General features: G+C 36.4%; 3 protein-coding genes across 4 annotated transcripts; 2 read left to right on the forward strand and 1 right to left on the reverse strand.

The window, feature by feature from the left end:
* The first annotated feature begins 560 nt into the window (after positions 1-560).
* Positions 561-8,749, forward strand: LOC112709853 (uncharacterized). Its single transcript, XM_025761842.3, has 8 exons — positions 561-947; positions 1,194-2,528; positions 3,314-5,083; positions 5,664-6,767; positions 6,893-6,997; positions 7,155-7,244; positions 7,667-7,777; positions 7,857-8,749. Exons 1-8 carry the CDS (start codon positions 891-893, stop codon positions 8,400-8,402), a joined length of 5,118 nt encoding a protein of 1,705 aa, XP_025617627.2. The 5' UTR covers positions 561-890; the 3' UTR covers positions 8,403-8,749.
* Positions 8,750-8,997: 248 nt separating this feature from the next.
* LOC112709881 (uncharacterized) lies at positions 8,998-10,649 on the forward strand. The gene is made up of 5 exons (XM_025761870.3): positions 8,998-9,296; positions 9,408-9,676; positions 9,768-9,981; positions 10,067-10,148; positions 10,233-10,649. Exons 1-5 carry the CDS (start codon positions 9,271-9,273, stop codon positions 10,425-10,427), a joined length of 786 nt encoding a protein of 261 aa, XP_025617655.1. The 5' UTR covers positions 8,998-9,270; the 3' UTR covers positions 10,428-10,649.
* A 210-nt stretch (positions 10,650-10,859) lies between these two features.
* Positions 10,860-14,912, reverse strand: LOC112709862 (uncharacterized). 2 transcript variants are annotated; one of them, XM_025761849.2, is made up of 2 exons: positions 14,749-14,912; positions 10,860-13,325 (listed from the first exon to the last, which is right to left on the reverse strand). In XM_025761849.2, the coding sequence occupies exon 2, from the start codon at positions 13,283-13,285 to the stop codon at positions 11,162-11,164; it is 2,124 nt and encodes a 707-aa protein (XP_025617634.1). In that variant the 5' UTR covers positions 13,286-13,325; positions 14,749-14,912; the 3' UTR covers positions 10,860-11,161. The 2 variants fall into 2 exon arrangements, with proteins under 2 accessions (XP_025617634.1, XP_025617639.1); XM_025761854.3 differs by lacking the exon at positions 14,749-14,912 and adding an exon at positions 14,215-14,548.
* Between the last annotated feature and the right edge of the window lie 310 nt (positions 14,913-15,222).

Raw genomic sequence — 15,222 nt, forward strand, 5'->3', positions numbered from 1 at the left:
TATCCCCTCCACTATTAGTGGCTCTTAGATTCTCTCTTAGTGGGTACCTTTAAGATTAATTGTGATGCTAAATATCCTGACAATGGTGCTCGAGTTGGTTTTGCTTGTGTTAGCAGAGATTGGAAGGGAAGGTGGCAACAAGGCTGTCTGGAACAATTGAGAGTCGTAGCATTTTGCAAGGAGAGTTGTTTGCTATTTGGAGAGGATTTCTTTTAGCATGAGACTCGGGACAAAGAGACATTATATGTGAGACAGATTAGTTGAAGACTTTTACTATTGTCAATAATTTACAGAATTATTCTGGATTTATTGATCCTTTGGTGTTAAAAATTCGAGATATCATGTCTTGAAAATGGCGTTCTGATCTTCGATTGATCTTAAGAGATGCAAATACAGTAGAAGACATCATGACAAAGACTGTAATGAAGATCCTTTCTTTCCAAATAGAGCTTCCATTGCCTTAGAAGGAGTTTGAGAGTAGTATTCGGGACTGTTTTTTTTAAGTAGTTTTTGTTTTTTTTTTTTCTTTTAAATCACAAAGAAAATTATTATTTTATTCTGCATGCTGTTACTCTCAAGTCAGTCACCTATAAAAGCTTGTTCCCTCCACCTTCTCTCGTTTTCCACTCTCACACTCCTTTTTCCAAATCATCTTCAAAACCCTAAAAATAGCAGATTTCCCCCCACCACCTTCATTTTCATTCTCTTTAAATTCACACTCTTTCTCACTCACTTTCTTCAATGATGATCAATTTCCCAATTTCCCAATTGATCCAATGATGATCAATTTCGATTATGTAATGTTGTGGCATTCACATTGGAACCTCGCTGAAACATCTAACTTTTCTGAGGTAATTCATTGATTCAAACATTGCATTGATCATTTGGTGATGGCGGACAGTGATGTAGCAGATGATCAGAACTCAGGATGGTTCCAAGTCAAAAAGGTTTATTTTATTTTATTTTTAAAATTTTTTCCTTTTATTATCTCCTACGTTGATGAATTTCGCAATTGTTTTACTGTTGCTGTTGCTTCTTATTTTGCCTTTGACAATATTTGAATCTAAGGAGAGGAATGATTTAAAGTTTGTGTAGCATCTCAGATTAATTCCTCTTCTTTGGGGTTTGATTATACAAGTTTTAGTTATGTTAGGCGGTCTTATTAATAGTTATGTTGTTTCTTTCTTGCCCAGAAGCACAGAAATACCTCAAAATTCTCATTGCAGAGTTGGGTAGGAGGATTTTCAGGGAAAAATGCTTCTAACTCTATGCGGACTCAGCATTCAGTGAATAAAAATAATGAAAATTTACATAGCAAGCACAATGCCAATCTCTCAAGATTAGGGCAGAATTTTTCAGAGAATCCTGTTCCTGGGAATGTTGTAGGATCTCCTTCAGTGTCAAATGAAGAAGAGGGCAAAAGTTTCCTTAATATATGCGAGATTAGACATAATAGTGAAAGCGAGAAGTTGGCTCCAGCAGCACGTATGACGGATTCTCAAGGTAAACTTGAAGAAGCCCAGAAACTAGCTGAAGTTGTTAAGCCTGACAAAGGCCAGAAAATCAGATGGGGTGATTTAGAAGAGCAGGACTTGGCTCAGCCACATGAAAAATTGATTGGAGTTGGAATCAAGTTTGGTAGTATTGGAGATGATAGTGTGCTTAGCTGCAGAAAGCCTGAGAATATTCCTGATGTAGTTCCTTGTGATTCGAATAATTCCCCAGAGAAAGACTTGACAGTGTTGGCGGAGACTGTTGATGCAGAGATTGCCTCTCATCAGATCCCTCTGTTGAGATGTAAGGATGAAATGCTTGTTGAAAATGGTAAAGATGATAAGACTTTATCTTTGGAAGATTCGAAAAAACCAGAAATGGATGCGGAAAAAGTTGACCCAGATGAAGGCACATCATCTCGTGATGAGAAAAATGATGAAGTCAATAAACAAGAAAATAATAGTGGCACTAAAAATGATTTGTTTTCGGCCAAAGATGCTGTGGTGGTTGAAAATCAAGCACAAACAGTTACCAATGATCTAAGTGATATTGAAGTTTCAAAATTACCAGCACAAAATTGCAGTTCAAGCAACGCAGTTACTGCCCAGGGTACTGTTTCACAACTTCGTGAAAGGGAACCCGAAGTTGCAGGTGGTTCTAGTGCTTCTATTGAAGTTAGGGATTCACCGTATGGTAATGCAGAAAATATTGTTCCAAACTCTCATAACTTCAGTGCCTCTGAGGATGTTGATTCGAATGAAAGCAAAGAAAGGTTCAGACAGAGGCTCTGGTGCTTTCTATTTGAGAACCTGAATAGGTCTGTAGATGAACTTTATCTTCTTTGTGAGCTAGAATGTGATTTGGAGCAGATGAAAGAGGCAATTCTTGTTCTTGAGGAGGCTGCATCTGATTTTAAAGAGCTTATCACTAGAGTTGAGGAATTTGAAAAAGTTAAAAAGTCTTCTCAAACATTTGATGAAGTTCCTGTCATCTTGAAGAGTGATCATCGCAGACCACATGCTCTCTCATGGGAGGTATGCTTCATATATTATGTACAAGGAAATGTGAAAATGCAATCTCTTCATTTGGCCCCATATTATCTGCAAGGAAATGTGTGATAACATGATAGGTTGATAACATTTTACAAATTCAAAAAAAAAAAAAATTACACATAATATCATTGAGATTTACAGGTAAAGTGAGTGTTATCTGCTTGGGCAGCTTGTGCAGAAAAGGGTGATAACAATCATCTGAGTAACATAAATGCCTAGTCCCGTTTCTTTTCCTTCCTTTTTGTTTATTAAGTACAATTTAGTACAGAAATTATTTTTGTCTACATGATATATTTCTGAGGAACAGAATCTTTAATGAACATATTCTGTCTCTATATGTAATTTGGCTATCTGGACAATTGTATCTATATTTGGAATCTCTATTCTTTGTATGCTAAGCTTGACTGTTTCAGCATTATAACCCAGCATTGGGTATTATGATTTTATTGTACAACTTCTGCATGATGCTATCCATGCGATGCTAACTGGATTTACCTAGCATGTGTGCTATTAAAACATTTGTAGTTTAAACTACTGTCACCAATTCATCTTCACATGTTGGACTCTGACAGAAAATACAAATAAATAAATCAGAGCATTTACACATGGTTTCATACATTCACTTATGGTTTCTTTCCTGTTTGCTTGTTTTATTTCTGGTTTGAGGTGTGGGTCTTAGGTTACACTTATGATTAGTGCCTATAAGAGATATGTATCATGTAGCTTTTTCACACTTAGGATGATCAGCTGCTCTTTTCTGATTGTAGGTCCGACGGATGACAACATCACCACATAGGGCAGATATACTGTCTTCATCTCTCGAGGCATTTAGAAAGATTCAACAGGAGCGTGCTGGCATGCAATCGGGTAGTGACACAGAAAATACCATTTCTAAACGTTTGAGTTCGGCCTCTGTTAACAATGTGAAAAGATCTCAAACCAATGGCAGAACAGACTTAGTGACAAAGCCAAAAAAGAATAATGGATCTTCAGATGCTAACCAAGGGAATCTGAATGTAAAACGGAATAATGTTGAAGGGGGGGAACCCAGTGCTGACACTGTACAAAGTGAATGTAAGCAACCAGATAAAATATTAACTTCAGAAGTTGTTCTATCTGAAAATTCTGCTTCTTTTACCACCACTAAAAGTAAAAGAGATGGACCTGGATCTGGAGTTGACAAGCTGCTTTCTAAGAAAGATAAAATGCCAACTGAAGTAGTTAATGAGAAAAACCCCAGATCAACAGATAACATTAGGAGGCAAATACCTGTATCTGAAAAAGATAAGGAAAAGAGGAATATTGCACAGAGTAAATCCTTGAATGCTTGGAAGGAGAAGAGGAACTGGGAGGACATACTTTCATCTCCATTTCGTGTATCTTCCCGCATGTCATACTCACCCAGCATTGGCAGGAAAAGTGCTGAACGTGTACGTATGCTGCATGATAAATTATTGTCTCCTGAAAAAAAGAAGAAAACCGCTTCAGATTTAAAAAGAGAAGCAGAAGAAAAGCATGCCCGTGCTATGAGAATCAGAAGTGAGTTAGAGAATGAGAGAGTCCAAAAGCTTCAACGCACATCTCAAAAATTAAATCGTGTAAGTCAATGGCACGCTGTTCGTCATACGAAGTTGCGAGAGGGAATGCATGCCCGTCACCAACGCAGTGAATCTCGCCATGAAGCTTTTCTTGCTCAAGTGGTGAAGAGAGCTGGTGATGAAAGTAGCAAGGTAAATGAGGTGCGGTTCATTACTTCCTTAAATGAAGAAAATAAAAAATTGATATTACGTCAGAAGCTCCATGAGTCAGAGATGAGGAGAGCTGAAAAGCTTCAGGTTATAAAATCTAAGCAAAGGGAGGATTTGGCAAGGGAAGAAGCTGTCCTAGAGCGCCGAAGACTCATTGAGGCTGAAAAGTTACAGCGTCTAGCTGAGATTCAGCGGAGAAAGGAGGAGGCCCAAGTCAGAAGGGAAGAGGAAAGAAAAGCATCAAGTGCAGCACGGGAAGCAAGAGCAATTGAACAGCTTCGAAGAAAGGAAGAAAGAGCCAAAGCACAACAAGAGGAAGCTGAACTTTTAGCCCAGAAATTGGCAGAGAGACTAAATGAAAGCGAACAACGTCGGAAGATTTACCTAGAGCAAATTCGGGAGAGAGCAAATTTGAGGGATCAATCATCCCCTTTGATGCGTCGATCAATAAATAAAGAGGGGCAAGGTAGATCTGCCCCTACAAATGGCAGTGATGATCCTCAAACAAACATTGCCTCTGGCACAGGCTCCATCCTTGGAATTGGCAATATCACAATGCAACATGCAATGAAGAGAAGAATTAAGAGAATTAGACAAAAGCTTATGTCTTTAAAGTATGAGTTTGTTGAGCCTCCTCTTGGAGCTGAAAGTGGTGGCATTGGATATAGAGTAGCAGTCGGTGCTGCCAGGGCAAAGGTTGGTCGGTGGCTTCAAGAACTTAAAAGACTTAGACAGGCAAGAAAAGAAGGTGCCACAAATATAGGGCTAATTATTTCTGAAATGATCAAGGTATTTTTTTATATATAATTTTCGGTTTTTGGGTTTATTGGAAATCATGTCTCCTTATTTATGAATTGAGAATTTTGTTTTAACCTTGTTTCAAAGTTATGAACTTTGAACTATGGAATAAAATTTGAATTTAGATCCCCTAATTTTTGAATTTTCACTTGAGATGGTAAAGTGTGATCTCTCACCTTTGAATGGTTTCTCTCATTTTTTCTTGGTCCCATCTATGAAATAAATGGTGAGAAATCACACTTTACCCTCTAAATTGAAGTTCAAAATTTAGAGGATCCAAATCCATAGAATTTGATGTGCATTGAAATTTTTTCTGCACTTTGAAATATGTTGTGCTTCTTAAAATTTCACTTTATGGGGAAGTCTTGTTTAGTTGGTAAATAAATATTCGTTTGGAAGAATTAACCATCCAACAAATCCTTGTTCCTGATTATATGCTGAACTGAGGTTCTTTTCTAGGACATGTTTACTGTTGTACATTTGTGTTGGTCCTTCGCATTGTAGAACATAACTGCTATATTTATTTTGTAACTTGTGCTTGTTTTTAACTTATATATCTATTGTATTCTAGTTTTTGGAGGGAAAAGATCCTGAGCTACAAGCATCTCGTCAAGCTGGACTACTTGATTTTATTGCTTCTGCCTTGCCTGCTTCTCACACATCAAAACCTGAAGCATGTCAGGTTACATTGCACCTATTGAAACTACTGAGAGTAGTAATATCTGTGCCTGCAAACAGGACTTACTTCCTCGCACAGAATTTTTTGCCTCCAATCATCCCTATGCTGTCAGCTTCTCTTGAGAACTACATAAAGATTGCAGCATCTATAAGTTCACCCAGTAACATAAGTTTGCCATCATTGAATAAAGCATCCGTTGAGAACTTTGAATCAATTTCCGAAATATTAAATAACTTTTTGTGGATTGTCACTGCAATTTTTGGGCATGTAAGTTCAGAGGAAAGGCAACTTCAGATGCGGGATGGCTTGCTGGAGTTACTGATTTCCTATCAAGTGATACACCGGTTACGAGATCTTTTTGCACTTCATGATAGGCCTCAGATGGAAGGTTCCGCATTTCCTGCTCCCATTCTCTTAAGCATACATCTTTTGGTAGTTTTGACTTGCAGTCCTGGAACAGTGAGTTATATTGATTGGGAATCTTCTGCTGTTGCAATGCAGCAGGAAATTGGCAGCGAAATGACTAAGTTTGCTGATTCTACACATTCTTTCTTGAATAACTCCTGGGGAGATTATGGTCCCTTGTCCACTATTAATGGTAGCACAGTTATGCATTTACCTGATGTCCCAGAGGACAGACCATTGGATGAAATAGTTAAGATGAATGGGAGTGATGAAGCCATTTCTAATGGCAAGGATTCTAAATTGGAGCATAATAGCTCTGCTAAATTGAAAAATGATGATATGATCAAGATGGATGAGCCAGATGAACTGAAGAAAAATCAAAGCAGGGATATTATCAATTCTTCTGTTTCCCCGAAAGATGAAAAACATGCAGGGGTAATTGTTACAGCACCAAAGAATGGAAAAGTATCAAATTCGGCTCAGCCACTGGCATTTCTTCTTTCTGCTCTTTCCGAAACAGGACTTGTTAGTCTCCCTTCTCTTTTGACTGCTGTTCTACTGCAAGCAAACAATAGATCATCCTCTGAACAAGTTAGTATTTTGCAACCTGCGAATACATTGATGAAAAATTGGTGGTCTTCTTTCAATCCTTGCTAATAAGTAATAACTATATATTTTGAGTCATATCTAAGGTGAATGCCTTCATTTTCCTCCAGGGCTCATTTATCCTTCCATCTAATTTTGAAGAGGTGGCAGCCGGAGTACTAAAGGTGCTGAACAATGTGGCACTTTTGGATCTTGTATTTTTGCAGCGAATGCTGGTGAGTGTTCTCATTCCCTTGTCAATGTAATTAATTAGTTAGATGTATCTTAAAGCATGCATGGGTATTAACTTTATTATTATTTCGATTCTTTCCTACCAGTTTTCCTTGTTCTTTGCTGATTTTTTCCCATTTCTTAATGTTGTTTTGCTGACAGGCTAGGCCCGATCTGAAAATGGAAATTTTCCATTTAATGAGCTTCTTACTTTCTCATTGTGCTGGCAAGTGGAAAGCACCTAATGATCAGGTAAATCACCAACAAATCAGAAGTTTGAGAGTGAACAAGCTTGCTTAACTAAAGGAGAATCTAAATGAAATATATGACCTCGAATTTGTTTTGATAAAGCTTGCAAAACATTTACAGGCTATGTGAAACTCTTGATAAATATACACTCATCTCCATCTAGCTTCCTGCATTACATTACCTTCCTATATTTAGAAGTTTCATCTGACAGATTTATCAGGGGAACATATTTTATATCTGAACTATAGTGAGATGTAGTGTAATTTCATCTAACTTCCAGGAAGATCAACTTAATTCACCCAAGAAAATGAAAAAAATTGTTCATTGTTGCTTCCATTTAATTGCATGATTTATGCCTTTGGTTAATTTATTAGAGGATTCTTAGTTCTTACTTTAATAATCTGCATTGTTTATTTTTTCCTCAGGTTGGTTCATTAATGCTTGAATCTCTGTCACTTCTGGGACACTTTGCATTATTCCATCCTGGAAATCAGGCTGTTCTTCGATGGGGAAAGAGCCCTACCATCCTACATAAGGTCTGTGAATATTTAACAAGTTCAGGTTTATTTGTTCAATTTTCTAGTGATGATCTAATGTTCATCTGTACGACGACAGGTATGCGATCTGCCTTTTGTTTTCTTCAGTGACCCAGAGTTGATGCCAATCCTGGCTGGCACATTAGTAGCTGCATGTTACGGGTGCGAGCAGAACAAGTTCGTAGTCCAGCAAGAACTGAGTGTTGATATGCTACTTTCGTTGCTCAGATCTTGCAGAAGTTCTTCACCTGCATCTCAGCTTAACCCAACCTTGGACAATTCCTCAATAGATGATTCTAGTGAATGCAATCAATTAGGTTCTGAATCCAGAAAGCCTCTGTCGGACATTCCTACGAAACACAGCCGTTCCAATGTCAATGGTAAAGGCTCTCGCGCCTCCTTAATAAAGGTTGGTGCTTCAGGTAATAGCATTAAAACTGGCAGGATAAGAAGCCTAAGGGATGGCAAGGCAACCAAGAGTTCTGAAGAAATGGCTACCAAGAACACACACTGTGTTTTTGAGACCTCAACTTTAATGTTGCACTGTAGATTTCCTCACAGCTTCATTGATAAAGTAGAGCAATTCTTTTCTGCAGAAATTCCAAATGGTGTTGATGAAGTGTGAGTGTAAAACATTTTAAACTCATTTTGATAGACACAGATCTTCAAGTAGATGTTGCACACTGCTACTACCAACAGCCACATGAAAGATATTGAGAAAAGAAAAAAAAAAGCTGACATAACCAGTCTGAGTTATATACACCAAAGCTCCTTTTTTAGTCACTTCATGCCAAAGGCATTGAACCCTTATGGAAATATAAATAGTACAGGTTGAGCATTTTTGTATTATATGTAATAGAAAAAAGGATTTGTGATATAGCTGTCATTATCTATCATCAACTGTAATTGTATCTTATATATATAGTGGTTTTGAAACATCATAATTCCAAAGTTCCAATTTTTATTTATTTATTTATTTGGCTATATTTACTTAAAACTAAAATTTTCAATTATCAATCGTTTTTATACTATTAAAACTTACACAATATAAATATAAACGAAAATTATAATGCATGTTAATTAAAATTTTACTGTATGCCATTTTTTTTTTCTTTCAAAAAAGCAAACTAATAAAATCATGTTATGTTAATCTATCTTTACACAAAATTCATGACAGAACTTGCCTGTAAAAGTGCCATTATACCTTTCATTAGAGGCTTGTGTTCTGACCGCTGATTATCCCAGGAAGCAAGTAAAAGCTAAAATCTCTACTAAGTTAACAAAAGAGGTCAATGTACATGTGGGGTGTTGTAGTTTACAGATATAGAAGGAAAAAAAGATCCTTTGCATCCTTTGGAGACTGCTTGTGGAGTCTATCTTCCTGTGGAGTCTATCTTCCTTTGTGTGTATGCTGCTCTGCTTTATCAATAAAAGCTGCTCTTGGTTGATCTTCACACATTCAAACAAGTTGTAACAGATTTCAAATTCTACGAATGGAAAACAGACAACATCTGAGAAGGTATTTTGTTTTGTGATAATTTCTTTCTCTGCCAATGTCTCTTTGAAGAACTGTTTCTTACTGCATCATATCACTTATTTTTAATGAAAAATCAATGGCATTTTATTGTAGGGTGTCATTTACTGATCCACAACCACCAAAACATCATGGGTCTTCTGGTACTAGAGATAACAATGCTTGGAGCTGGCTCAAAAGGACAAATTTTCATTATGAAGATATAGATGATGAGCATGCAACTTCAGTTGCAGCTGCAGCATTTGCAATTCATTCTCTAGAAGAAGAGGAATCACGCAATTCGCAAAAGATAAGAGAGGGTCCCAAATCTTCAAGGACTCGAACTATGAGAACAAAAGAGAACATATCTAGGAACCCAAGTTATGGTAACTAGATAAGTCAAGACAATATGCCTAATCATTCTGTGGCCAATTTTTTAAACCATATTTTAAGAATTCTTTGTGTTCGATGTGGCAGGCGAAACTTCAATGAAGAGGTCATTTGGACAAGATCCTAGGACAAAGGAAACAGCTCTTCCAGTTAGACGCTCAAGCAGTGTATCCTCTCCAAAGCCTCCACCACCAGCTCAAGCAGTGTATCAAAAGGAGAAAGGCATTCCAATACTACACAAAAATGTCTCAAATGGACCACAAACTTGGCAAAAGACCAACATAGAGAAGATTCAACAGCGGTAATGTTCATTACTTAAGCAGCTTGTTTAATTATGATTTCTTTTTCTATAAAATATAAGCTATTATTTTGGGAAAAATTTTCAGGTATGAGAAGATAAAGTCAAAAATTCTTTCTTTAAAGTGTGTGAAAAAGATTCAAACCAAATTCCAGATAGAAAGGAAGAAGGTTTGTCACAATTCTGTGTTATGTGTGTATAGATATATATTTTTTCAATTTCTGAACATAGCCTCATTGCTTGTGGAACTACAGAGAGAACTGAAGAAGAAAAGAGAAATGCAAACGCTGAATCATCGGAATAAGATGGAAAGGATAGGTATGTTATCACAAGGATCAAGAGTTGAAGACAAAAGAAAAAATGAAGAGTGGGAGGCCAGAGAAAACTCAAACAGAATCAGGAAAACTGGCAAGGTCCCTGTAAAATGTTCATGTTTCAATCCTAGATAGAATCAAACCTTAGAATCAAGCCGTATCTTCTCTCTAACCTGGTTTCATGAAATCCAGTTATAAGTTTACAACATACACAACTATGGTTGATTATATATACAGATGAGATTACATCAATATTTGATGTTCAAACTGTTGTTATTATATCACAACTACTCAATGTTCTGGTTGTAATACATGTATTAATGAAATAAAATTGGTCACATCTAGTTACATTTTGTCCCAGTATTCAATTTGCAGTTGCCATCAATATAGCATAGGCGAAAGAGTATCTTTTTGTTCTGGCTTTAAGTAAATCCACTTGATACAATAACTAAATGTGTGCTCAACTCTGTATAACATCTATTCAGAATCAAGAAAATTAGAAGTAGCTGAGTTCCATCAAATGAGAAAATGTTGAAGGGAAAGAGGTGAGGGGAGCTGATTCTTGAATGATTATTAATGCAAAATCTCTTTATTAGCAACCACTAAATCACTAACAGTACAAAATAACAGTGAAATCCCCTCATTCACCAATTCTTTATTAGCAACCACTAACAGTACAAGAAACAGCATTAACAATCCCAGCTCAACAAATCCAAGCCACAAATAATTGCAGTTTTCAGAAAGCCTGTGACAGAAAATCAACTCTCAGAATCAGACCTTTCCTCTTGCATGTATGTATCTCTCATGCTTAATCATCTATATATACACACCATTTACATGTTGAACACATTTCAAGACCTGAGGCAAACTTAACATGGTGTGCTTACTTCTGGTAAAGCGGACCTGGATTGTCTACGAGAATCAATAGATATTACTGTTTCAAATGCACCAACAAGTGCCTTGACCTTGCTCTTCCTGACCTCAGCAAGCATGGTTGCTGTCTCTTCAATCACATTGTTATACAAACGCCGGTTTGCTTTCTTCTCCACACTTGGGGGCCTAATTAACACTTCCTCCTCAGATTCTGGTTTTGAACCATCTACCTCTGTACCAGTCTCTCTTGCAATGCTTCTCATTTTAATTGCTTCTGCGATTTGGAATTTAGGTGAATATATTTCAGTTATGACATTTGTGGGAGCATTGATATCTCTAGGATTGTCATAATTAAGGGTGCGCACCGGCCTGAATTTGAGTCTCCTTGGAATGTTGTTGTTCTCGGGCTGAATTTCAATCACCTTTCCTCTCCTAAAAGTAAGCTTCCGAGGAGCAACCTTATTTGTTTCCCCAACTACTGTGCTCACTCTTGGCTTGACTTGATACCCCATCTTCACATTTTCACTGTTTCCTGTCTTCTTCAAAGTAGCATCATCGTGTTGTTTTCCATTGGAAGTGTTTAATGAGAAATCAGATAATGATGTTGACCGTGAATGTGATTTTTTGCCTTTGCCTCCAGAGGATATAAGAGGTTTTCCATTGAATGAGAAATCAGATAATGATGTTGACCGTGAATGTGATTTCTTGCCAGGTTTTCCATTGGAAATGTTTAATGAGAAATCAGATAATGATATTGACCGTGAATGTGATTTCTTGCCTTTACCTCCAGAGGATATAAGAGGGAGAGATGAACCTGATGGTGTTCGTGAATGTGATTTCTTGCCTTTACTTCCAAAGTTTATAAGAGGGAGGAATGAACCTGATGGTGTCCGCGAATGTGATATCTTGCCTTTGTTTCCAAAGGATATAAGAGAGAGAGATGAACTCGATAGTGTCCGGGTATGTGATCTCTTGCCTTCACCTCCAGCGGATAGAATAGACAAAGACTCACTTGGACAAGTTCCATGTCCAGCATGATTAAGGCCCTTCGTTGCTGCTGAAGGCAACATGCTGTGGTCAGAAGGTAGAGTATGTTCCTCGTCTAGAGTATGCACAATTTCACGTAGAATGTCATTACTGGCTAATTCAGGTTTGGCTTCAACCTTCTCATTACCTTTCCTAGAAGACACACTTTTCAAGTTCTTGGTAGTCTTGGCATTCAAGCTTGAAGCTTTCTTCGTCGTACATTTTGAAGCTTTTTTGGTAGTCTTGGTAGTCTTACCTTCAATTAATGATAGCTTTGTCTTCTGTTTGCTATTCATTTCAGAGTGTTTTCTGCTGCTTGAACAAGAAACAACTTTGTCTTTTATTGTCTCCCCTTGTGTATGACTTGGATATTCCTTGTCTCCAATTAAAGCTATAATTTTTGAAGATTCTTGCTGTGCTTGCCATAGATTCCTCCTATTGTGCTCCTTGGTTGAAATTCTTAAATCGGTGTTAGTCTGCTCCTTGGTGGAAAATCTTTGATCACTGTTATTCTGCTTCTTCTTCTTGTGCCCCTTGGTGGAAACATTTGTTTCTTCAGTTGTTGAATTTTTCTCTGAATTGACTGCTGCTTCATATATTACTTCCTTGGTATCAACAAGACTATTCGAACTTCCAAATTTTGATTTTGGAGAAGGCTTTGAATGGCTTACTGATTTTCTCAGATCATTGTTATTGTGCTCCTTGGTGGAAACATTTGTTTCTGCAGAAGGTCGTGAATTTTTCTTTGAATTGACTGTTTCTTCATTTATTACTTCCTTGATGTCAGCAAGAGTATTGGAACTTCCAAATTTTGAAGTTGTAGAAGGCTTTGAATTAATGCCTGATTTCTTTGTCCATGCCAAAGAAGTTATATTCTCTTCCTGTACTTTGTTTTTGATTCCCCCTGTGGAAACAGTTACCCTTTTCTTTGCTCTTTTCCATGGTTTAGCTTCGGTGGTGGCATTTTGGATGCCGAATTTGCACAAATCATGACACGAACCCTGCGGAGCGCTGAGATAGCGCGAAGCAGTAACCTTAGCTTGATCTTTGGTGAAGGTTGTTATTGTTTCAATATCATAATCTTCCACTGCCATAACCAGTCAAGGTTCAACCAAATAGTTCAGATCAAGAACCCTGAAACAGATAACAACTCTGTAAGAGATATGAGGAAAGGGTTTTATAAACTGAAGGACGTTATAGCCAGGTCAACATAAGACATGTATGAGTGAATATGAGTGAATTTTCTGGAATCTAGGTTATTGCCATGGCATGGTAACCTTCTAATTTGAGAATCTTAGCAAGAGCAACAATGTAACCAAGCTTGTTTTTTTCTCATTGGCATGAAAGCATTTCAAGGAGCAGGATTAACTTGAATGGATCCAATTATTGTTCACCACTTGTTTACCCTGAAAACTACCAAAATAATAATGAAAAATCTCTACTGGACAAAGTCTTCTTTGAAAGGGCACTAACCATTCCTACTTTCCTAACAACGTAAATTTCATGTATATATATTGCGGCTTCAACGTTCAAATTTGCCCATTTAATTCCATGATTAGTAGACTGTACAAAATGCAGAATTGTCTAGCAAAGAAAGTATGTGAAATATGGCACACCATATTATTACAATGCTATTTTCATATTCAGACAACTTCAAACTCATATGAATCCAGCAAGAGAGGGGGGAGAATGAATTGTGACATACAACTAAAAGCATGTGCAAAATCATCACAAATTGATTCGGATTCAGAACCAAAAAAAGAAAAAGGTTCTTAAATAAACCAGCATTGATTTCTGTAAAAAAATTAATTAATGATCCTGCGTATGATCTGATGATCTGATTGATCATCGTGAATTCATAACAATCTCAGGAGAGAAAACAAAAACAATCCCCTGAAATTAAGTCATACTTCAGAATCATAATCATCCTTAAAGAAATTGCATGGATCATCATCAACAATTAAACATCCAAGCTAATTAACAGGAAATATAACGGAAAATGAAGGACGATGAAAACACAAACCTTGTTTTTTTCTCCCTAAGAAGGAACGAAATTAAAGAATGGAAAGAAAAGAAAAAAGTAACCACAAAACAGAAATGAAATGGGAAATGGTTATGTTAGGTGTAAGTGTGTCAACCGAAAGCGCGTAATTGATTATTGGCAAGAAAAAAAGGTAACGGTCTTGCACAGAGAGGAGAAAGGTGGGGGAGAGTCCCCACTCCCACCGAAAAGGAAGAGTAACAACTCTGTCAACCCTAACCCTAACTATGTAAAAATTGCAACTTTCCAACCCCATCATTCTCGGATTTCGATTTTGGACCAACATTAACGAAATCCAAATATAGAATATGAGATTAGATTATTAATACACTAAAGTTAAACTCTATTTTTAAAAAAAAAATGAAATAGCAAAATTTTAGGATATCTGGACGTGCAACTTCATTTTATTTTATTTTTTGAGAATATTATTATTAGGGTCTTAGGTTTTGGACTTGAAGGTTGAAACAGATTGATGAACAAACAAAATATATGATATCCATGGTTGAAACGACAAACCTCCATTTCAATCTCATCAGGTCACCAATGGCAGTCATCCATTCAAACCAGTACCATTCATCAGTCATCACTAACACCAAACAAGAAAATCCTAAACAAAATTGAATACCAATATACCATGAACCAAATTGGTTCATTACACCAATTTTTCTTGTTTTAATTTTATAAATTTAAAGTTTTTAATAGTCTTTAAACTTATTAACTTTTCTCCTATTTTCTTATACGTTGTTTAAAGAATTTAATTTGTTAAAAAATTTTACACAAGTAATAAATCTCACTAAAAAAAATGTATAAAATTCTTTACACAATAAAATTAAACACGTTTAAGTATAATTTTTTTTATAAATTATTTTAATCTTATAAATTTTGTTATTATAATTTAATCTTAACAAATTATAATATCTAAATATATTATTTAATATAAGAATGATATGAATATGATTAATTAAATTATTTTTTTTCGTTAAAATTAGA

The sequence above is a fragment of the Arachis hypogaea genome, chromosome 1, assembly GCF_003086295.3.
Source record: "Arachis hypogaea cultivar Tifrunner chromosome 1, arahy.Tifrunner.gnm2.J5K5, whole genome shotgun sequence".
NCBI lineage: Eukaryota > Viridiplantae > Streptophyta > Magnoliopsida > Fabales > Fabaceae > Arachis > Arachis hypogaea.